At 42.9% G+C, this 22,623-nt stretch overlaps 1 protein-coding gene and 1 long non-coding RNA gene across 7 annotated transcripts in view; one reads left to right on the top strand and one right to left on the bottom strand.

Annotated features, from left to right (window-relative positions):
* SYN3 (synapsin III) overlaps window positions 1–22,623 on the bottom strand; it is a 453,900-nt gene that overhangs the window by 407,410 nt on the left and 23,867 nt on the right. For all 3 annotated transcript variants that reach the window (XM_038550747.1, XM_038550748.1, XM_038550749.1), the window contains one exon: window positions 10,269–10,729. In XM_038550747.1, the coding sequence (XP_038406675.1) occupies window positions 10,269–10,579 (311 nt within the window). In that variant the 5' untranslated portion in view covers window positions 10,580–10,729. The remainder of the gene's footprint in view (window positions 1–10,268; window positions 10,730–22,623) is intronic.
* LOC102154248 overlaps window positions 1–22,623 on the top strand; it is a 65,667-nt gene that overhangs the window by 42,178 nt on the left and 866 nt on the right. The window contains exons 1-5 of one of the 4 annotated variants that reach the window (XR_005365656.1): window positions 5,342–5,463; window positions 10,050–10,120; window positions 10,241–10,370; window positions 11,304–11,401; window positions 11,501–11,606. This is a non-coding gene — a long non-coding RNA (uncharacterized LOC102154248). Of the gene's footprint in view, window positions 1–5,333; window positions 5,464–10,049; window positions 10,121–10,240; window positions 10,371–11,303; window positions 11,402–11,500; window positions 11,607–22,623 lie in introns of those variants that run through there. The other 3 variants (XR_005365657.1, XR_005365655.1, XR_005365658.1) reach the window with 3 other exon arrangements.

Raw genomic sequence — 22,623 nt, 5'->3', positions numbered from 1 at the left:
AAAGCCATGCATGGCATCTGAGGGACTACACTGAAAAGGTCATTCAGAGGACCTGGGCAAGACAACCACATTTTGGAGGGAGAGGAGAGATTCACAAGGTAAACAGCTGAACTCTTCAGAGAAAAGCAAGGCAAGACCAGAGAAGTTACTGAGACATAAAGGCAGAGAGGAAAAACACAAAGCTTTAGGCTCAAACCTCCTGAAAAGGCTATAGGTCAATCCCTTTATACTCAGGGCTCTTCTGCAACATTTTCCCCAAATGGCCAGCCCAGTACCTGAACGTGCAAATGATGAGAGGCTCACTCCCAATGGGCAGCCCACTTGATCTTTGGATGACTTTCCCATTCTATATATTGAACTGAAACAGATCTTCTGCTTAGGTGGCCCCACTGTTCCTGGCTCTACCAGTTGGGAGCCACATGAAAAGAAGTCTTCTAACTTAATGGTTTCTAAACTTGGCTCGTCATCATTTAAAAACAATACAGTTTCCCAAGCTCCACTCTAGATATTTTGATTCAGTGGTTCTAAGGGCACATGGCAGTGTGGCCTGTCCTGTACCAATCCAGCAACAGCACCTCCATTTGCATTTGCATTGAAGAAACCAAACAGTTCTCCAGCACATGGTCTTGGTCGGACTGTCCCAGGACACACTGTGGAACCAGCCAGGTTTGTTCTTCCCCAGGAATTTGATTTGTGAGCAGAAGGCACATGGCTGGAGGGAAGCAGGAGGTGACTTCTCTAGAGAAGGCTGCCCACAAGTCCCAGCCTCCTAGATCCCAGTGGAGCCCTGGGTCCTGGTCTCTCCGAGACTTTGGTCTTCATATTTTCTTTTGCTTCTGTGAGCCTACCACATTCAATATATCCCCATTTTGACTAAGTCAGCCAAAGTCTATTTCTTTTTCTTGCAAACAAAGAACTCTTCCTAATATAGAAGGTGCCTGGGAATCTGAATGTTGTTCTGATAGAAACAGTCTTTTGGGGAATGTGATCTTAGTCTGTCATCATTAGACCAATGAGGAAACTGAGGACCAAAGAGAACAGTGACTCCACTAAGATCCAGCATCAGCAGAGAAGGGAGTAATCCAGAAGAAAAAGCATCTATCAAATTTCTCCCCACATTCCCTTCTGCTCAAAGACATTTCCCCCAGATTTTCTAGCCAGTTTCAGAGGGTGAAGACTCTACCAGGGGAGAGACAGCTCTTCACTGTTCCCCTACCCCCCCACCTCCTGCTTCTCTCCCTGAAAGAGCTGGGTAGGAAGCAGCAGGGGCACCAGGCCTCAGGATTGGACAGCAGGAAGACCTCACGGAGAGAGGTCAGCACTTGAAAAATTCCTCAAGTCAAAGGGCTTGGGGCTTGGGTGCCACACAAGGCCCTCACTGTGTGCGCACATTGTCTCCCTGATAAAAGGGGCCGGGCCTGGGAAAACGGAGCCTGTCTCCAGGCGACTAGGCAGGCTGCTGGGGAATGCCCAAGGCCCCTCCCCTTCCCCAGCACCAGGGCCAGGGCCAGGGAGGCAAGGGGGAGGGGCAGGAGAGCAGGCCAGGTGCCCAGATTGGGAGGGATAAGTCCAGAAGTCCAGAGCCACTCTAGGTGGTGTTGGGTGGCCTATGTGAGTTGGTGAATGAAGTGAGGAGGAAGGTGACATTAGGCCTTTCCTTTCTCCCTCTCCCTTCCACCCCTACATTCCCCCACTGGCAACAGCCAGGGCCTGCCTTGTTCAAGGAAAGGTTTAGGGGTAGAGGAAGTGGTGGGGGTATATGTAAGGATTTTGTTTCCCAAAGCCACGTCTCTTCAACAGGTTGGTGCATGTCTCTGCTGTGAGCACCCCCAAGTGAGTCTAGGGGGGACCAACCCAGGCCTTCGTCTTCTCATCCTCACAGTAGAGTGCCTGCCAGCTTACCAGCATCCAGCTATCCCTCCTCCAGGGCTTCTGGAAGACAGCCCTTGAGCCTATCCAACTGAACTGAGAAGCATGCCAAGTGGCTTCCTTCCCCCTGGCTTCCAGCACCATTATATTCATCAGCAATTAGTAATTGCAATTAATTGTTAGTACAGTTACCATTTCAGTGCCTGTTATGACAAGTTAAGCCCCTGTACCAGCCCTAGCCAAGCCATCATCTCTAATCTTTGCAATGACCCTTCACAAAAGATATACCATCATCCCATCTCACAGGTGAAGAATGTGAGGTTCAGGGGTCAGACTTCCCAAGGTCACACAGTGAGAAGGAGAAGAGACCCAGGCAGTAGGCCGTGGGACTCTCTACTAGTTTTGCTTCCTCCCTGCTGGTAATTGACAGTCCTCAGTCCTTGTCATGGGAGGGGAAAGCTGCCCTTCAAGAATGGGATCAATGTGGGGGCCTGCTTTGGTTCTCCAACCAAAAGGCAAGGAAGTGCAAAGGGAGCCTCTCACTGGGACTGTGTTACCAGGGCCGAGATGTGGCAACTCTCTCTGTTGCCATCCCCCATAAATAGATTATCTAGATAAAATACAGGTCACCCAATTAAATTTGAATTTTGGATAAACCGACAACTCTTAACCGACAACGTGTTAAGTATATATTATAAGTCTATACCAAATATTGCATGAGATAAACTGATTCATTATTTATCTAAGTATTAACTGAGGATCTTGTACTTTTCTTTTTTTTTTTTTTTTCTGAATCCAGCAACCCTACCCCAAAGGTACTGCAGGTGACACCAGCTCTGAGTCCAAACACCCCCTGTAGGTGGCACAATGGAAAGCAAAATATCCTGGTCACCATGGGGCCAATTAGGCCCACTGCAAGGCTTCGAGGGGCCTGTCAAGATGCCCTGAAGCCCTCATGCCTTCAGTCAAAGCAACCTTTGGCAGTTCAGCCCCTCAAGTGGAAGCTGGAGCCTTTGAGTTCCCAGCTGTACAAAAAGGAAGGGGAGCCTTGGGCATAGCATGTGGACCTTAGGTAGTCTTCTCGAGTTCCATGGCAGTTGTGTTCTCTGAGAGAGACTCTCCCCAGGGCATCCTCAATCCTGAACTCTTCCTTAACAGTAATATCAGCCTTTGGCAAGAGCATCTATTTACTAATTGAAGCATTCATGTATCCTGCCTTACCTTGTGCCAGGTACTATGCTAGCCTCTGAGAATATGGTGTTCAAACAAAGGAACCCTAAGCTCTACCCTCCTGGAGCTTATGCTCTGACACAGGACCACAGCACAGGCAAACAAACTGCACATATGGAACAATACTTGTGAGGGGAAGGTACAATGTGCTCTCACTGGAGGCTTTAACAGTTCTGCGAGCTTCGTGGAATGGCAAGAGTAGTGGCATTATGGTCCCCACTTTACAGATAAGGAAACTGAGGCTCAGAAAGGTAAAGTAGGGCAGCCCGGGTGGCTCAGTGGTTTAGTGCCGCCTCCCGCCCAGGGTGTGGTCCTGGAGTCCTGGGATGGAGTCCCACATCAAGCTCCCTGCATGGAGCCTACTTCTCCCTCTGCCTGTGTCTCTGCCTCTCTCTCTCTCTCTCTCTCTCTCTCTCTCTGTGTGTGTGTGTATCTCTCATAAATAAATAAATAAAATCTTAAAAAAAAAAAGAAAGAAAGAAAGAAAAGAAAGGTAAAGCAGCTTGGCCAAGACCACAGAGTTGGTGGATGGCAAAGCTGGGGCTTCAACCCTGACCTGCAGCCTGCCAGCCCCAAGCTCTCTGCATTTCATCTTCCTTCCCATTTTAACTCCCGTAGGCATCATGTCTGAAATGTGCTAGGAAATTACACATTTAACATGGGAACACAGCAGGAGAAAGCAGAAAAGATCCTGTTGGAACCTTAAAAAGAAGATAATAACCCAAAGGCAGTTTCTATGAAGGATCCAATTCCCAAACCTGAGATCACGAGTGTCTGGATGGATATAGGAACTCCTTTTCCTCCTGGCACCAGATCGTTCCAGCTGCCCACGGGACTCCAGTAGGGTGGGGCTGCCTGGCTTGAGGTGGGGCACTTTCCTCTGAGGGTGAGGTCACTGGGATCCTGTGCTTGGCCACAGTGCTGTTACATGGAGTCCTGCCACCCGGTCTCCTCCCATTACTCTCAGACACTGGGTGTGTGTGGGTGTGTGTACATGTGCGAGCCTCCTGAGCAGGCAGGCTCTGCAGGCCAGAGGCTTCACACAGCACAGAAGGGCCTATGCTCAGGTAGGAGGGGGAAAAATGCAGAGAGAACAGGGGTGTCCAGAATGGTCTGAGCTGGGTCCCCGATGCCACTGACATCTGTTTCAATTTTGGGCTCAGAGCCTCAGTTTTCCTTATTTCTAAAATGGGAATAGTAAAAGTACTCCATATAGTTGTTGGGGGGATTGAATTAGAAAACTATGAAAACTACTTAGCACAATGTCTGGTGGTGGAAAGTACACAAATGTTTGCCACATGACAATGATGAAAACATGACCCCAACCCCAAATTGCTCATAGTTTATTCATTTGGGTGTTTATTCATTTTTTTAACCAAGACTTCTTAATATCTACATCTTGCCAAACACTGAAGTCCTCTGTGAGGGTTACCAGGAGCTGTGGTGCCAGAAATTCCTTTTAAGAAGCTGGTCCTGTTCAAGTCCCAGCCTAGCCACCCAACAGTTCTTTGAGCAGGGGTATGGTCTCTGTGTTCTGCTTCCTTGCCTGTACTATGCCCCCTGGGCATCTCAGGAAGTACCTACGACCAGTGCTGTGTTGGCAGATGATTAATAACCAGTAGTCTGGGGGAGAACTGAAAGCCCTGTGTTTTGTAGCATTTGCCAATTTCTGTGGTGTAAATACTCTCATGTGAATACTGTGACTTTCTGTTGGATTAAGAATGAGATGAGAGGGGAAAAAAGGATTTCAGAATGTCCAAATTCACTCCTTAGTTTCATTGTCACCACACCTACCTGTCCTTACCAATAACTCATCACTTCCGAAGTCACTCATTCAATCAACAGACATTTCCTAATTAACTGCCTGCCCTGTTGTAGGTGCTGAGATACAAAGACACCATCTGGGAGTGGGTGGGGTGAGTGGTGGTGGGAACATAAATTATCATACAGCATCTCTTGGTGAATCTAGAAATGCACCAGATGGTTTAATGGGTATCACCGATCATTATTTGGTAGGACAGTGTCCTGATACACTCCAGCCTGGAAGGGCAGTAGGAGAGGAGTGTTTCAAACCAAGAATACTTTTTTCATTTCCTCCCCAACAAATAAAAGAAAAAAGAAACATAGAGAAGCGTGGAGAATTGAAGGGAAGGTAACAATAGATCATTGTTGAAATGGAATAGCAGACATTCTGGGAACAAGGCCATGGGTGAGGTAAGAGGAGAGGAGAGCCAGAGTTCCACAGGCCACTGGAGGGAGGGGTTGGGGGCAAAGGCTTAGCTGCTTCTATCACCTCACCCCAACCCCGCTCCTCAACTCCATCCAGGCTCTGAAGATCTTGTAGGTAAAATCATGAGCAGACAGGTAAATCCAACCCAAACTCAATTATAAGCAATCTTTTTGTTTGTTTGTTTTTTGGTCACATTCAGTGTTTGATTTCAAAATTAAATCTGGGGTTCTGGTACATTCTGTGGGTAATAATAAAACTTTGTGCCAACTTTCTTTTAATGATCTTGAATAGCAGCTCATAGTTACCCTCACATACTGGAAAATAAAGAGCCAAGATTTTATACCTAGGTGAGTAAAAACAGAAACCCCTCAACTATATGTATTACATTGCTGACTCCTAAGATAAGGCAGTTTTCAGGCCCCATTATACCCATTAAAAGTTATCCTCATTGGACTGGAGTGGAGGCAATGACATATGCTAACTGAACACTGACCGTGTTTTGAGCACCAGAGATATAAGGAAGAACAAGACATGGGCCTTGTTTTGGCAGAAAAGACAGCCACCTAGCAGCCAATGATAATGCAGTGTGAAATTACGGTAGCACAATGACATATGTTTAAATCGTATAAAGGAGGTGGTTGTTAGCACTGCTGGCAGGGTAGAGCATGCCAGGGAAGACTTCACAGAAGAAGTGACACCTGAGCAGGCTTTTAAAGGATGAATGGACATTGGACAAGTGAACAAGATAGGGAAGGGTATTCCAGGTAGCAGGGAGCAGAATGTGCTAAGGCAAGTGTGTTTGAGAAGTACAGGTTGTTTGTTATTCCTGCAGAATAAATATACGCAGGAAGTGGAGCCAGAGACAGAATTAGAGGGAGGCAGGCAAGCTGATGACTGAATCTGAACTTGAGGGCAATGATGCAGCAACAGAGGGTTATAACTAGGGGTGCACGATGGGAGCAAACTGATCAAGTCTGTGTTTCAAAAAGATGACTCTTTTGTGGTAACATGGGAGGTAACCAAGAGGTCAAGACTGGAGGTCTGAGACCAGTGAGGCTGCTAGAAGTTTCTAGGCAGGAGAATGAGTAGACAAATAGTAGGGCTGAAAAATACTGAGCTTGAAATCCATTTATTTATTTCTCCTTTCCCTTGTGGTTCTCAAGACTGACTGATCTCCCCTAATCCCAGAGGACACCAACCTAAGTTCAGACCTACTACTGAGCTGGTCCAAAGTTCCCCAAACGCCACTGCTCTAGCCAGGCTCACCTCCAGGGCCAACTCCAAAAGGTGATCTTACAAAGTTCAGCCATGAGTTGTTTACCTCAGCAAAGGTTACTTTGGGGCCCTCTGTTTCTCCTCCAAGGATGAAAAGTCAGGTCACTGGGCAGGTATCAGATAGTCCTTGGGGGGCCCACACTGGTTCAGAGGATCTGCAAGCTGGCCCCATTAGGAGGGAGAGGATGGGGGTTTCCCCACAAACTCCCTCACCACAAGGAAACTTGACTCTGCAGGCAGGTCTAGGACCCAGAATGGGAAGACAGAGGATCTGGGGCTGAGAAGGAAAAAAGGGAGCAGCATTGTTCCTGGTGGGTTCACTCTCAGTCCAGACAGTGGCTATCTCCCCCTTCATTATCATCTCAAAGGGGGGTAAAAAGAGGAGCCCTGTGAGCTGGCTTCTCCCCTTTAGCAACTTCTTCCTCTCAGGAGACAGTTTGCACAATGGAGGAGGGGCTGGGCGGGGGCTGACCAAGGCAGCCCAGGCTCTGCCAAAGCCGCCTGGGACAGTGGGGTTGGCTCGCCACCTGCTGGCGGCTCCTGGTGGCAGGGACCAGCATCCTTCAGGAACTCTGCAAAGGAAGACTGGGATTCTCAGGCTGCCTGCATAGATCTGGAGAAAGCTGGGAATGTATTGAGATTCAGAGAATATAGGAAGTTGGAGAAGAATCTAGGATGGAGTCCTGCAGGAAAAGCTGATGTGCCTGCAGGCAGGAAGTCTCTATCACAAATGTCCAATGGATGCAGAGGCAGCTCCCAGGTAAGTTAATGAGTGTTAGTTTCTCCCTTCTCCCTGTTCTTACCCACTGAGGGGCAAGAAAAAGACTGCTGTTTTTGAGACCTGATTGAAGTGTAAGTATAAAAGGCATGATTGAAAAACACCAGGAGACATTCCTCTGGCCAAAATCATGTCACTCATCAGTATGCACAGCCTGTAATTCATCCATTAGTCATGCTTGTGGATTAGAGATGGAAGATCCAAGTCAAAATTTAAATGTTACCTGGATGGGTGAAATAGCTGATGGGTATTAAGGAGTGCACTTGTTGTGATGAGCAGTGAATGATGTATGGAAGTACTAAATCACTATATTGTACACCTAAAACTAATATAACACTGTATGTTAACTAACTGGAATTTAAATAAAAACTGTTTAAAATAATAAATAAATATTACTTGAGTGAGGCCATTCATTGCATTTCAACCTCATTTACTGTGCCCCTACACCATACTACTTACCACATGGACATCAGGAGGACAGATTAATAAGACCCAACTTTATCACTCAGGAGCTAACAGGTCCGAATGATTAATAGAAAACTCTGTACAACAGGATAAATCCTAATCCACTCTGCCCATTATTGGGGATGAAGAGATTAAACAAACATGCCCATGAGGGGCTGTCATCAAGATGATTAATGTTGCAAAGAAGGTCACAAATAGTCTCCAATAGTAACTCACACCTAAGTATCACCTACTGTCTACTTGACACATCCTAAGCACTTTTATATTAACCCAGATTTTAACCCAATTACATACATTAACTCTACAAGGTAGGTACTATTTTATTCACATTTAGGTACAGTAACTTGCAAAGGTCAATTAGATACAATGGGGTAGAGATGGGATCTGAACCCAGACAGCTTAGCTCTGAAGTCTGTGTTCCTCACCATTGTACTGTGCTGTCATTTATCAGCTCAGCCTCCACACAGGAAAGTAACTTTCCTGACAAACAGGTTTTTAAATAACACCCCCCCCCCAACCACTACCACCATATCATGGCAAACCCTGACTAAGCCAAAGATAACACAGCAGAGAATGCTCAAAATCAAGGTCAAGCACTGGGTTAAAAAGAAACAGAGGACTGCAAAGGCCATGCAGGCATCTTCATTACTGGGCAGACAGGCAGCAGGATTATATAGGCAAGAATGCCTGGAAGCAACATCTCTGCAGAAATCAACCGCTACACTCAGAACCTAAAGATGGTGCTTTACATAAGCACAGACACAGATAAATGAGGCTTCACAATGACAGGCTTCAAGCAACACTGAAGACAATGTAGACTGGATCAGAAAAGAGGCCATGCATATGACCATCTTGCTTAAGGAGAACTGATTTCTTAGCAGGAAAGTAAAGACTGCTGTCTACACCTGCTGAACATGCTTCCATGTTGACTGTCCTGAACATGTATTATATACTATAAATATCTCCCACTCCAAAGCACAAGCTCAATCATTCCCAACCTGAGTTAACTTCTCAAGGAATGAATGTGAGTACACACATGCATGTAGGAATAGCAGAGCCTCTGGCATGCTCAGTGAACCGAATGCATTAATTTTTTTTACCTAAGACATAATTACTGAGAACCTGTGATGTGGCAGCCTTTGGAGACAAGCATACAACCTCACTCTCTGGCCCCATGACCATTTAGGGGTCTACTATCAGAAATGCCCTGGAGAGAGTGCTTCCATGTCTCACATTTGGACTTATTTCCTGGACTGCAAGTTCTATGTCTCCAACTAGGACTGATAATAATATTTATCACCTATCTCTACCAAAAATTTGGTATAGGACCTTATTCTCCAACTGCCAGATATCCACGCAAGCAGGGTCTGTTCATCACTTACCTGAGTACCTAAGACTGTGACTTGTACTCTGCTGTGCTCAATAACTACTCGGGGGATAGCTGCCGCAATGACTTGGACACACGTGCCCAGTCTCTGCCTCTGGAGAGCTAACCATCTCTCAGCATGCCTAACGAGAGGCTGGAAGGCACATCATTTCTGCCCATACTTGGTGTTAGAAGAATATATTCTGGAGCCAGACTGCCAGTCCATGGAAGAGATGGGATACAAAATTAGGCACTCTGGTCCTAAGGGTGTTAGATAAGGACCATGGGCCTATGTTGGTTTCTTATACCCTCACAGCAACCTAATTGAATGGATGGAAGATGGCTGAGGCAGAAAGATAGTAAGCAACTTGCCAGAGTTATTTCAAATTTTTAAAGTTTTCCATTTTTAGGAAGGTAATATGGCACACATACCATATATTATGTAATACTTGTGATGAGCTCTGGGCAGCACCCCCATAGCTAATGTAAAACAAGACTGCAGTAGCTCATATGGTCAAGCACAGTGAGTAGTATAATGAAGACTATTATAGTCTCACTTTCCCTCAGACCAGGCTTTGCTGCCAAATGGATTATAAAATATTTTCTAGGGATGCCTGGGTGGCTCAATGGTTGAGCATCTGCCTTCGACTTAAGGTGTGATCCTGGGGTCCTGGGATCAAGTCTTGCATCAGGCTCCCTGAGGGGAGTCTGCTTCTCCCTCTGCCTGTGTCTCCGCCTGTGTCTCTGCCTCTCTCTCTGTGTCTCTCATGAATAAATAAATAAAATCTTTAATATATTTTCTAGTTGTCAGAGCTTTTTGGGTTTTGGATTTGCAGGTAAAGGATTGGGACCGTAAATGTAAAGCACAAAGAAGGTGCCATGGTGCCTGGCATACAGCAGCCACATGGTAAACATCGTTTCAGTTTCCTTCCCTCCGGCCTATCTGTAATATCACCAAGCCTCTCAGCTCCCCACCCCCACTACCCTCCAAGATTGAAATAAGCCCCATCTCCTCTCTTGCGCCTAGGTGGAAGCACCTGTAGATTTTGGCTTACCAATCTGTGTGGGCATCATCGATCACCAACAAGATCCTGGGCCTTTGAATAATGGGAGCAGAGGGACCTGGAGGCTCCATCAGCCCTGCGGGGGCTTGTGAGGTCTGCTTCATGGCACTGGAGAAGGAGCTAAAGAGACTGGATCCTGGAGAGGAGAAGGAGGCTGCCAGGGGCTGGGGGTGCCTCCTTTCCATGGCTGGGGAGGCAGGGGAGCTGGTGGAGCTGTCTGGGCGCTGCAGGTCTGTCATGTAGCCATTAGGCAGGTTGGCCACAAAACTGCTGTCAGAGAGGCGCCGCCGGAGGAAATTCATGGCTATGGATGGAAGAGATGGCTTGTTCCTACTCAGACTTGTCTGGGTGAGGCCCAGAACACAGGATGCCGAGGAGAGGAGGTGGTAGGGTCTTAAGCCAGAAGAGCCAGGGGAATCCTGTACAAGTTGGCTTCAGCTGTCTTTGCTAACCTGTGGAAACAACCCAACACACACATTAGTAGAAATGACCTCCTCCCCTTAAGAGCAAACAGATATGGCATCTTCCTGCTCCACTACTGGGGGCAGTATAAAGTGGGACATCCTTTTGGAAAGGAATCTGGCGACATGTAATTAGAGCATAACCTTTTAACCTACAATTTCCATTTTCTGGAATTCTATCCAAGAAAGGAATCTCAGTTATAGAAAAAGCCTCCTGCACAAAATATGTTTTTCATAGCATTACTGATACTAGCAAAATACTGGAAAGAATTCCAACCTTTAGTCACAAAATAATGAATAAATAAACTACAGCACAGTCATGCAGTAGAAAACTTTTGTGGCTATTAGACAGGGGTACATATAAAGAGATTTTAGTACCACAGAAAACTTTTCATTTGTAATTAAAAAACTCGCGCTCCAAGTTTATTGGGACAGAACAACTACCACATAAGGGATAAAATAACTGAAAACCAAATACATTGGAATAATAACTAATTATATTTTGGTAATGCAATGACATGGCTTTTTTTCTTTTACTTTCTTTCCACTTACCTATATTTTCCAGATTTTCTAGTATACTGTGTGGACTGAACTGCATCCCCCAAAACATGTTGAAGCCCTAATCCCCAGTGTGCTGGTAACTGGAGATAGTGCCTTTGGAAGGTAACAAAAGTTAGTTAAGGTAATGAGGGTGAGGCCCTCATGATGGGATTGGGGCCTTTATAAAATGAGACACTAACGAGCTTGTTCTCCCTCCACCAGGTGAGGACACAGGGAGAAAGAAGCTGTCTGCAGGCCAGTAAGAGGCCCTCACCAGAAACCAAACATAGTGGGACCCTGATCGCAGACATCCAGCCTCCAGAACTGTGTAAGAATAAATTTTTGTTCTTTAAGCCACACAGTCTGTGATATTTTGTGATGGCAACCCGGGCAGACTAATATATATTACTTTTCTGGACGGAAAAAAATAAGTTCAGAAAAAACAGATTATTCACTTGAGATCCAGATATCCCACTGAGAAAAATGATTATTTAAACGATACAATTAGATCCCTTCTAGTTTTTTGAGATTATAGTTTTATTGAAGTGAAATTTACTTCTGCTGAGATACACAGTTCTCAAGTGTACAACTCTTTGAGTTCTGGTATTGAACAAGTAACTGGTATAAGATTTATTATACTTATGTTGCCTCAGGAAGTTCTCTTGTGCCCCTTTCTGCTCAGTCCACACGTTCTCATAGACAAACCCTCTTCTGATGTCTGTCACCATATATTAATTTTACCTCTTCTTAAACTTCATATAAAGGTAATTATATGCACTAATCTTTTGTGAAGGGCTTTCTGCCCTCAACAGAGTGGTTTTGAGACTCATCTAGGCTACACATACCAATAGTCATTCTGTTTTTCAGTCGCCAAGTAGCATTTCACTGGATGAATAAACCCAACTTTTTACACTCTCTCCTTTTGATGGATATTTGAAATGTTTCCAGTTTGAGGGTATTATGAATATGATTGTTACGGGGATTTGTTATTTAAGCATTTTTGTGGGAGAAGGGAGAAAGTGAGAGAGAGTGAAAGGAGACTTTTCTTCAGGAAAATATCTAGAAATGAATTTATTGGATTATAGGGTAGAAATATGTTTACCTTTGTAAGAAACCACCAAAATTTTCCCATAGTGGTTGTGTTCTTTTGTATATTTCATTTGAGGGTTCCAGTGCTTTACATCCTTAACACATTTGGTTGCTGTCAATCTTTAATCTTAGCCATTCCTTTGGGTATAAAATAGTATCTAATTGTATTTTAATTTCTTTTTTCTGATACTGAAAAAGGTTGAGCAATTTCCATGGGTTTAACATTAACATTAACATATCTTAACATTAACATATCTTCTTTTGTGAAGTGTCGGTTTAAGTCTTTGGTCCATTTTTAAAATGTGGGTTGTTTATATTTTTATTATTGATTTGGATTATTTGATTAGGAGTATTTTATATGTACATACAAATATATATACATATACATGTCAGGGATACATATTTATATGTACATATATGAAATCTGTTACATTTATCTGCAGATGTTTTAAACAAATTTAAAATTCTATGAAGTCCAGATTTTCTTATCATTAAACCTTTCTGTATCTGCTTTTAAAATCTTTGCCAACCCCAAGATCATGATGATACTGTCTTCTAATCTCTTACAGAAACTTAATAGTTTTAGCTTTTTTGTTTAGGTCTATAATCCAGCCAAACTTGATTTTTCGAGTGGTGTGAGGTAGGGTTCATTTATCCAGTTTTCTAGCACCATTTATGAAACTATTTTTTCTCCAATGAATTGCTTTGGTGGCTTTCTTGGCACTAATGAATTGTGTATGTATGGGTCTATTTCTGCACTCTATTATACTCCATTGATCTGTTTGTCCTTACACAGCCTTGATTACTATGGCTTTGCGGCTTTAAAGGCCTAAAATCAGACAAAATGAGTCCTCCAACTTAGATTTTCTTTCTCAAGATTGTTTAGAGTATTCTAGGTCCTATATTCATATGCATTTTAAAATCAACTTGTATGTAAGTCTGTTGGGATATGGTTTGGGATTATACAGAATCCACGGCTCAGTTTGGGTAGAAATAAGATCTCAACGCTACTGGATGTTTTATTTTATGAACATGATAGAGCACTCTACTTACTAAATCTTCTTTAGTTTCTCTCCGAAATGTTTTGTAATTTTCAATATAGAAGTGTTGCACGTATTTTGTTAAACTGATTCCTAATATTTCTTCTGGGTTTTTTTGGGGGGGTGGCATTTTAAGACTCTGTTCCTTAAGCTTCAATTTCCATTTGTTTTCTGCTAGTATCATATATTTGCCAATTGTTGTCAATATGTTGATGTGATAAATTCAATTATTGTTTCTAGTGGTTGTTTATACATTTCCTAAAATTTTCTACTTAAGCAATCATGTCATCTACAAATAGAGACATCTTTACTTCTTCTTTTCCTTTTTTTTTTTTAAATATTTTATTTATTTATTCATGAGAGACAGAGAGAGAGAGGCACAGACATAGGCAGACGGAGAAGCAGGCTCCAAGCAGGGAGCCCGATGTGGGACTTGATCCCAGGACTCCAGGATCACGCCCTGAGCCAAAGGCAGACACTCAACTGTTGAGCCACCCAGGCGTCTCTACATCTCCTTTTCCAACCTTAAAGCCTTTCCTTTCCTCACCTCTTTCATTACAGTGTCTAGTATCCCACTACTGAATGGAAATGATGAAAGTAGGCACCTACCTTTTCCTAATCTTAGGGGGAAAATGTTCACTAATTCACATTACTAAGATGTTAGCTGTAGATTTTTGTAAATGCACTTTATCAAAGATAGTTCCTTAATAGTCTTAGTTGCCTGAGAGTTTTTATCATGAAACAGATGTTGAATTTGCGAAGCGATTTTCAACTGAGAAGACTATAGTTTTTAAAATCACTTATTTGCTTAATGTGGTGAATCAACTGATCGATTTTCCAATGTTTAACCAAACTTGCATTCCTGAGATAAATCCACTTGGTTATAGTTAATTACCAGCTTTATATATTGCTGGATTCAATCTGATAATATTTTGTTGAGGATTTTTACATCCGTGTTCATGAAAAGTACTGGTCTATAATTTCTTTTTCTGGTAATATCTTTGCTAGATTTTGGTACCAGGGTAATGTTGAGCTCACAAAATATGCTGGGAAGTGTTCCTGCCTTTTCTATTTTCTGAACAAGTTTATGTAATATTGGTATTATCTTTTTTCTTAAATTATTGGAAGAATTCAACAGTGAGGCCATCTGGGGCTGTTCTCTTCATGGAAAAGTTTTTAATAATGAACTCAATCTGTTTTATAAATCTATTCATATTCTCTGTTTCTTATTTCAGTATTTGCAATATGTGATTTCAAGCAATTTGTCCATTCTTAGTTGTTGAAATCTACTGGCATAAGCTTATTCATAAATTTTTTTATTATGTTTTCATTTTCTGGAGGATCCTTTTCCCTGTAGGATATTTTCCCTGATATTCTTGATAGGAGAAATTTGTTGTTTCTCTCTTTTGGATTAATTTGTGTTGCTAGGAATTTACAAATTTTGTTAATCTTTTAAAGAATCAATTTGCAGCTTTTCCAATATTCTCCATTGTTTGTTTTGTATTTCATTTCTGCTCTTTATTACTTCCTTTCTTCTCCTTCCTTTGGATTTAAGAGTTTGATTTTTTTCCTAGATTCTTTTTTTTTTTTTTTTTAAATTTTTATTTATTTATGATAGTCACAGAGAGAGAGAGAGAGAGGCAGAGACACAGGCAGAGGGAGAAGCAGGCTCCATGCACCGGGAGCCCGATGTGGGATTCGATCCCGGGTCTCCAGGATCGCGCCCTGGGCCAAAGGCAGGCGCCAAACCGCTGCGCCACCCAGGGATCCCAGATTCTTAAAATAGAAATATAAACCATTAATTTTAAACCTTTTATCTTTTTTAATATAAGCATTTAAAGCAATGCATTTCCCTCTACACATTGCTTTAGCTACATCTCAGAAACTTGGCATTTCATAACTTTCATTACTGTTGAATTCAAATTATTCTTAATTTGTTTGTGATTCTTTTTTGACTCATGTATTATTTAAACATGTTTCATTTTCAAATTCCACCACTCTTTCAGATAATTTATTATTTTTAATATGATTCACCTGTGAGCAAGGAACATAATCTATAAGGTTCTAAACTTTTGACATCTCTGACATTCATTGAAACTCATGTAGGCTCAGTAGGCTCTATCTTAATGAATGTTCCATTTGCATTTGAATAGAATGGGTAGTCTACAGTTGTTCAGTGTAATGTTCCATAAATATCAATTGGATTGCTGCAAGTCAGTTTCCTCAGCCAGGAAGCCAACTCTGCTATGGTGATTTGCAAGCGAGAAGTTTATTGGAGAGTGCTCCCAAGATTAGCAAATGTGGGAAAGTATGAAAAACAGAAATGAGTTGAACTGCAATACAGTTTTAAAGGAGGCATCAGTCAGACTTATTGATGGAAGCTGGGCATCTTTTTAGCTTTCCTCATTTTCCAGCTACTTCCTTAGCCTATACTCTGCTAACCTGTCAAACCAATACAACTGCAGCTTTCTGCTTTGGTTTAGCTGCTCCGTGCCATGTGGACTGGGGAATGCTTTAAGAAAAGAGGCACATAAATGTAGATCTCACTTAGCGGGTGTGATTCTCTTCTTTCAAGGGTCATATCTTCTCCAGATTCTACCTACTTTTGTTTCTCTCCAGGAACCTCAGATGGTGTCTTTTAAATACTGTACCCAAAGTTTTTTGTTTGTTTGTTTTGTTTTTTGTTTTTGTTTTTTATGATAGTCACACAGAGAGAGAGAGAGGCAGAGACACAGGCAGAGGGAGAAGCAGGCTCCAATGCACAGGGAGCCCGACGTGGGATTCGATCCCGGGTCTCCAGGATCGCGCCTTGGGCCAAAGGCAGGCACCAAACCGCTGCGCCACCCAGGGATCCCAAATACTGTACCCAAAGTTTATAATTATCAACTATGCAAGGATTAGTCCAACATGAGCTACTGAGTCATTATTCAATCTGGACCTCTTCCATTTTTAATCTACTGGATAGAAAAGTTAATAAAATACTAGAATTGACTGGACTTAGAGATTATTTAACAACCCCTTCTTTGGGAACTCTGGTCAATCTTACACTGTTGGGAATTCCACACCTGCAGACAAATCACCTCATTATCCTTTGACCAACTCCAGTGTTAGTCAAAGGCTCATCCTGTACCTGGGTGGCCAGCGGTTGAGCGTGTCTGCCTTTGGCTCAGGGCGTGATCCCCGATGCTGGGATCAAGTCCCACATCAGGATTCCTGCATGGTGCCTGCTTCTCCCTCTGCCGATGTCTCTGCCTCTCTCTCTCTCTCTCTCTCTGTCTCTCATGAATAAATATATAAAATCTTAAAAAAAAAAGTGAACAAATATTCCTCGATTGCAGCAAGTGCTAGTAAGGAATATAGAGTGCTTTTATAAAGATTAAGTGGTGTTGGGCCAGGGGAGGCTTCTCTGAGGAGATGACCTTTCAGCTAAGTTGTGAAAGATAAGGTGAAAGAGAAGTACATATGCAAAGGACCAAAAGTAGGAAAGAGCTAGGTACATTTGAAGAATAGAAGGAAGGGCAGCCCAATCAGGAAACAAGAAGGAGATTTTTCTAAGAAAATGTTTAGAGAAGTAGTGGGACAACATCATGAAGGGCCATACTTATGATAATTTCTATTTTAATTCAAGTGCAAAAGTAAGCAAGAGAGAGACATGGACTAGTCAACCTAGCTACGGAGTGGAAAACAGACTGTAGAGGGTGTGAATAGAAGCAGCCAGACCAGTTAGGAGGCTGTTGCCATTATTGGGGTCCTTGGGTGTGAAAGAAGCGAGTTGGATTATGCGGTTTGCAATGTGTTTTCCTATTCTGTGGGTCACTCATTTCTTGTGCCATTGGACACTGAATATCTCTTCAGTGTCAAATGTAATCTGATAGTGAGACAAGGTGGGGATGAGAAGGATTCTAGGAGGAAAAGAAGGGTAGGAAATCTCTCTGGGACAGAATGGTGTAAGCCAGGGGGAGTACACAGCCCCATGCTGCCCCACAAGTGGCCACTAGAGGGCAGGAGTGGCCACACCAGAAAGGAAAAATGAAAAAAAAAAAAAAAAAAACACTTGCAGAAAATAACTTTCGCAAGCTTCCTTCTTGGGGGCTGTGGCAGGAAGGAAGACTTTACTGGGAAGAGTAAAAATAAGGTACTTCTCAGAACTGTCGGTTGAGCCACAACAAAGAAGAAAAATGTAAATCATAGGGACACAAGTTTTGCATGGAAGTAGGAAAGACTGGACTCTTGATTTCTGCTTGAGTCATGATCTCTATCTAGGTTGTGAGACTGAGCCCTGCATCAGCCCCCCCCCCCCACTCAGCAGGCAGTCTGCTTGAGATTCTCTCCATCTCCCTCTGCCCCCACCCCTCAATGCTCGTACATACATACATACATACATAAAATCTTTTTTAAAAGTGAAAAAGACTCCATTAGAATAAGAGCTGCCTCACAAGTAACACTGGCTACTTTGGGAAAAGATGAGCAACTGATAAGCCTGGATAGGAGAGTGAACACCTGTGCTCAGATGGCTCACAGACACTGCAGATTCACTTCCTTGCTCAACCTCAAATGAGTTTCTGCACTTGGGCCCCCATCCCTCACTTCTTCCCAGAAGTACCACTATTTGTCCACTCAGGCCAGAAACTGGACTCTCATAGTCACTCCTTGACCCTCACCATTTCAGCCACTCGGTCACCAGGCCCTGTCACTGCTGTCTCTCCCAACATCTTTAATATCATCTACTCCTCTCCATCACTCCTACCATAGTCTTGGTTCACATGCTGATAAATTTAAAAATGGGCCAAAGACAGTAAAAGGCAGAAGATAAGATCTATGAAAAGATGTTCCACCTTGAATGTCATCAGGAAAATACAAATTAAAACAAGATACTACCTATTAGAATGGAACAATGACAACACTAAATGTGGGTAAGATGTGGCTAATGGGAATGCAAAATGGTAAAGCCACTTTGGAAGACAGTTTGGTGGTTTCTTGTAAAAACTAAACATACTCTTATTATCCAGCAGTTATGCTCCTTGGTATTTACCCAATGGAGCTGAAAACTTGCGACCATGCAAAAACCCACCAGTGATGTTTATATTAGCAGGTTTACTCATAGTTGCCAAAACTTAAAAGCAACCAAGATGTCCTTCAGTAGTGAATGAATAAATAAAATGTGGTAATCCAGAAAATGGAATATTATTCAGTAGGAAAAAAGAAATGAGCTGTCAAGCCATGCGAAGACACAGAGATCCTTACATGTGCATTACTAAGTGAAAGAAGCAAGTCTGAAATGCTACATATGGTATAATTGTAATCCCAATTATATCACATTCTAGAACAGGCAAAATTACAAAGACAGTAAAATGATCAGTGGTTGCCTGGAGTTGCTGGGGCAAGGGTGGGTACTGAATAGGCAGAGCACCTAGAGTTTTAGGAGAGCAGAAATATTCTGTAGCATACACCATACTGATGGATACACATTACTATACATTTGTCCAAACCTATAGAATATACAACACCAAGAGTGAACCACAAAGTGAACTACAGACTTTGGGTGATTATGATGTGTCAGTGTACATTCAACAATTGTAACAAATGTACCCTCAGGTGGGGAAGTTGATAGTGGGAAAGTCTACACTTGTGTGTGAGTTAGGTGATACATGGGAAATCTCTACTTTCCCCTTAATTTGTCGTGAACCTTAAACTAAAAAGAATATAATGCCTTTCTGATAAAAAAAGGGGGTGTTCTTAAGTGCAAGACCTCTACCAAGATCAGGCTAAAGACTATCGTTGCCTCACCATTCTGGGGCTGGACATTGCAGGACAGAGGGAGCAAGCCTGAAGGTTATGCTCACAGACCCTGGAGCCACAGGACCTGTGTTCTAATCTCAGTTCTGCAATCTAGTACCTACATGGCCTCAGGTAAACTTCTTAACCTCTCTGTGCCTCAGTTTTCTCACCTGTAAGGTGGGGATAGTCTAATAGTATCTACCTTACAGGATGCTTGTGAGCATTAAGTGACTTTACATACATCTAGAATAATGCTGGCATATGATGAGCAATCTGTGTTAGCTGCTGTTATTATTCTGATTGTTTTTTAACATTGTGCATGTCCCATTGCCTGAAGGTCTAAACAGTATGGTCAGCACTAGTGTGGGAGACAAAGTGGCAGAGACTGCAGTATTTACATAAGAACTGGCTTTGGAAAGGATCTGACTTTGAGACCCAACTCTGCCTCTTGCAACTAAGTAATATCCAGGCCACAGGTTCTTGATCTGCAAAGCAGGGATACTAATCCTTATCCTTCCTACTTCACAGGTCTCTGAGCAGACAAAATAAAGTGTATTAAGTTGCTTTTCAAAATATTTATTTTATAAGCTAACATAGAGTAAAATAGACTTTTTGGGTGTAGAGTTCTATGAATTTTAACTCATTTATGTAACCACCACCACAACCAGGGTACAGAATATTTCCATCGACCCACATGGAATTGCTTTTTAATCTTTAAAGTGCTCTGCAAATGTCAATTGCATAATATTTCAGGGGCTATTACCTGGATCTCTTACAATGGGACATTAGCTAAAGAACATTTGAGGCCTGGCATATAACTTAGAAAATAAAGGAAGATGAATTCCAACAATTGAACTTCCTGCTCACCAGCTGCCTTTGCCCTGGCTGTTCCTTCACCTGGAACACTCTTGCTACAGAAACCTGCATGGCTTACCCCCTCATGTCATTCAGATCTTTGCTCAAATGTCACCTTCTCAGTGAGGCCTCCTCCTAACCACCCAATGTTAAACCGTCTGGTACTTTGGTTCTCTCCTTCCCCATTCCACTTGTTCTTTTTTCCATAGCATGCATTGCCTTCCATAAAACTATATACTTTGGGGGGCACCAGCTCAGTCAGTTAAGTGTCCTGCTCTTGATTGGGGCTCAGGTCATGATCTCGTGGTTGTGAGACTGAGCCCAGTGCAGGCTCCTTACCTAGCGGGGAGTCTGCTTGAGATTCTCTCTCCCTCTGTCCCTCTCCACCTCTGCGTGCTTGCTCTCTCTCTCAAATAAATAAATCTTAAAAAAAAAAAAAGCTATATACTTATTTTGCTTATTGTTGATTCTCTGCTCCCTCTGATAGAAAGTGCCCTAAGAACAGAGATTATTGTCTGATTTGTTCACTGCTATATCCCAAGCATTTAGAAAAATGTAGTAGGGGATCAATAAATATTTGTTGAGTGAATTTGTTTAAAATAACATGAATGAAATTAAACCACACTCACCTTTGTTTGTGAGGACTAAAAATACAATTATATACAAGGAAAGTAACTATCAGAACATCTGACACATAAGCCTAAGCTGGAATAATGCAAAGGAATATCTGATTTAATTTTTGGTGAGCTCTTCCCTCATGTAAACACACCAAGATGATAAATTCTCTCTCCAGCTTCTGTTCAGTGAATGCTGACAGATTTTTCTTCCTCCTTCCCCATTAGGAACTAGCATTTGCGTAATTAACAGCTGCTAAAACCCTTTCTGCAGGAGCAGAAAGTTTAAAAATTCATGGAGACAACATGGGCTCAGCTTCATCAATATACTGATGAGCACTGGCGGTGTGGGAGTCTAGGGTGAGCCGGAGAATCCAGAGGCTGTACCACTCAAGTTGCAAAGCTAAGAGATACTTAACTTCCTGAAAAAAGGTCAAACCTGCATCTTTGCCAAGGGAGCAGCTCCATCTCCACCTACAGACAGACCTGTGGGGTCTTTCATCTGCAGAGCTCTGTTTGAGCCACATCTACATGAAAGTATCCACTGTCTTTGATGAGTTCAAATCCACTCACACAGGCCTTTACCTCCTGTGAGTGGCAACACTCTTGTTCCCACAGGTGGGACACTGTGGGTCCCCAGCCAAGGATTCAGGCTTTAAAGCTAGGATTTGTGGGTGAGAGAGGCTTCTGTATCAATAATTCCCTCCCCTTGTTGGAGAGCACCTCCAGATGTCAGGAAATTATATGGAAGAGAGTCTCCCAGGGATCGAGAGAAGTGAGAGTCTTCCATTTATTTGAGATCACCCACCTCAATTCAAACTATATTCAAATGGAGAAATGTCAAAACAGGGTCACAAAAAAATACTCATGTACATGAGCATTTACATCAAATAGCTTCAAGTTTTTAACCTACAATTATAAAGCAACTATATATAACTGTTACCCACAAAATAACCACAGGATTTATTTACAGGCAGAATTTATAAAGCTTTCCAGGCAGCACAAGGCAGGATTGAGACACAAGCTTAATGTTACCTGACAATCACACTGGCTTGCCTCTGATTGATCTAGACCTTTATCTGAAGGTCATGCTAAAAATCTAAACAAAGGCTCCTGATCACCTGAGGTCTGGAACTAAATGGCCATCTTGGGCTGCCTCTGTGATTGCTGCCCGTCATAGGCCCTTAAAATAAATAAAGGTGATTTTTAGCAATGTTACCTTATTACAAAATAAACAATATGTAGTTTGGGGGTGTGTTTCATAATATTATTTCCAGGGATTTTCACTCTAAACTGGGGCCAGAGAGGTACCCACTTTGGTGATCATCTAGAATGTGGACCCTTTTGGGCAAACCCCGCTTCTCAGGGTGAACAGCTCTGCTTCCATCACCACTTCATATTCACGCCGTCAAGCTCAACACTCAAAGATACCTCCCCAGTTCTCCTTTGGTGCTTCTCTAGTGCTCAACAGATTCTCTCTAAACAACTCTGGCATCCAATCTCATCTCTGTCCTCCCTGCAGTGCCAGGGCACCCTCATCTCTCTGGGGTACAAGTGTGACAGCTTGCATACCTGCTTCCACTTCCAATCCCTTGCCTACATATAATCATGTCACTTCCCGCAGAAAATTCTTCTGTGGTTGCCCATGGCCTCCAAGATCCTTATCTTATTCACATTCAGGCATGGAAACTCCAGCCCTCTCACCTCCAGCTTGGATCAGACCACTTCTGCCCCCAATCCATTGTCCTTTTATTTCTCTGGCTCAGCCTTATTTATCTGTTAACTCACTCTTCAGGATGCCTTCCTTATCCTCTGCTCCACATGTTCTAACCATAGGGCTCCCTGAACATGGCAGGTCCTTTCTCAAGGACAGCTCTTCCACATGCAGAGACCTCTGCCCGGCTCAGCCTTCTCCACACATCATGGTTAAATCCCCCCTTCCTTCAGTACTCACCTCCTGCACCACTCA

The sequence above is a fragment of the Canis lupus genome, chromosome 10 (genome assembly GCF_011100685.1).
Source record: "Canis lupus familiaris isolate Mischka breed German Shepherd chromosome 10, alternate assembly UU_Cfam_GSD_1.0, whole genome shotgun sequence".
In the NCBI taxonomy this organism is placed as follows: Eukaryota; Metazoa; Chordata; class Mammalia; order Carnivora; family Canidae; genus Canis; species Canis lupus.
The sequence above is the reverse complement of the archived record's forward strand: the minus strand, read 5'-3'. Positions and strand labels throughout refer to the sequence as shown.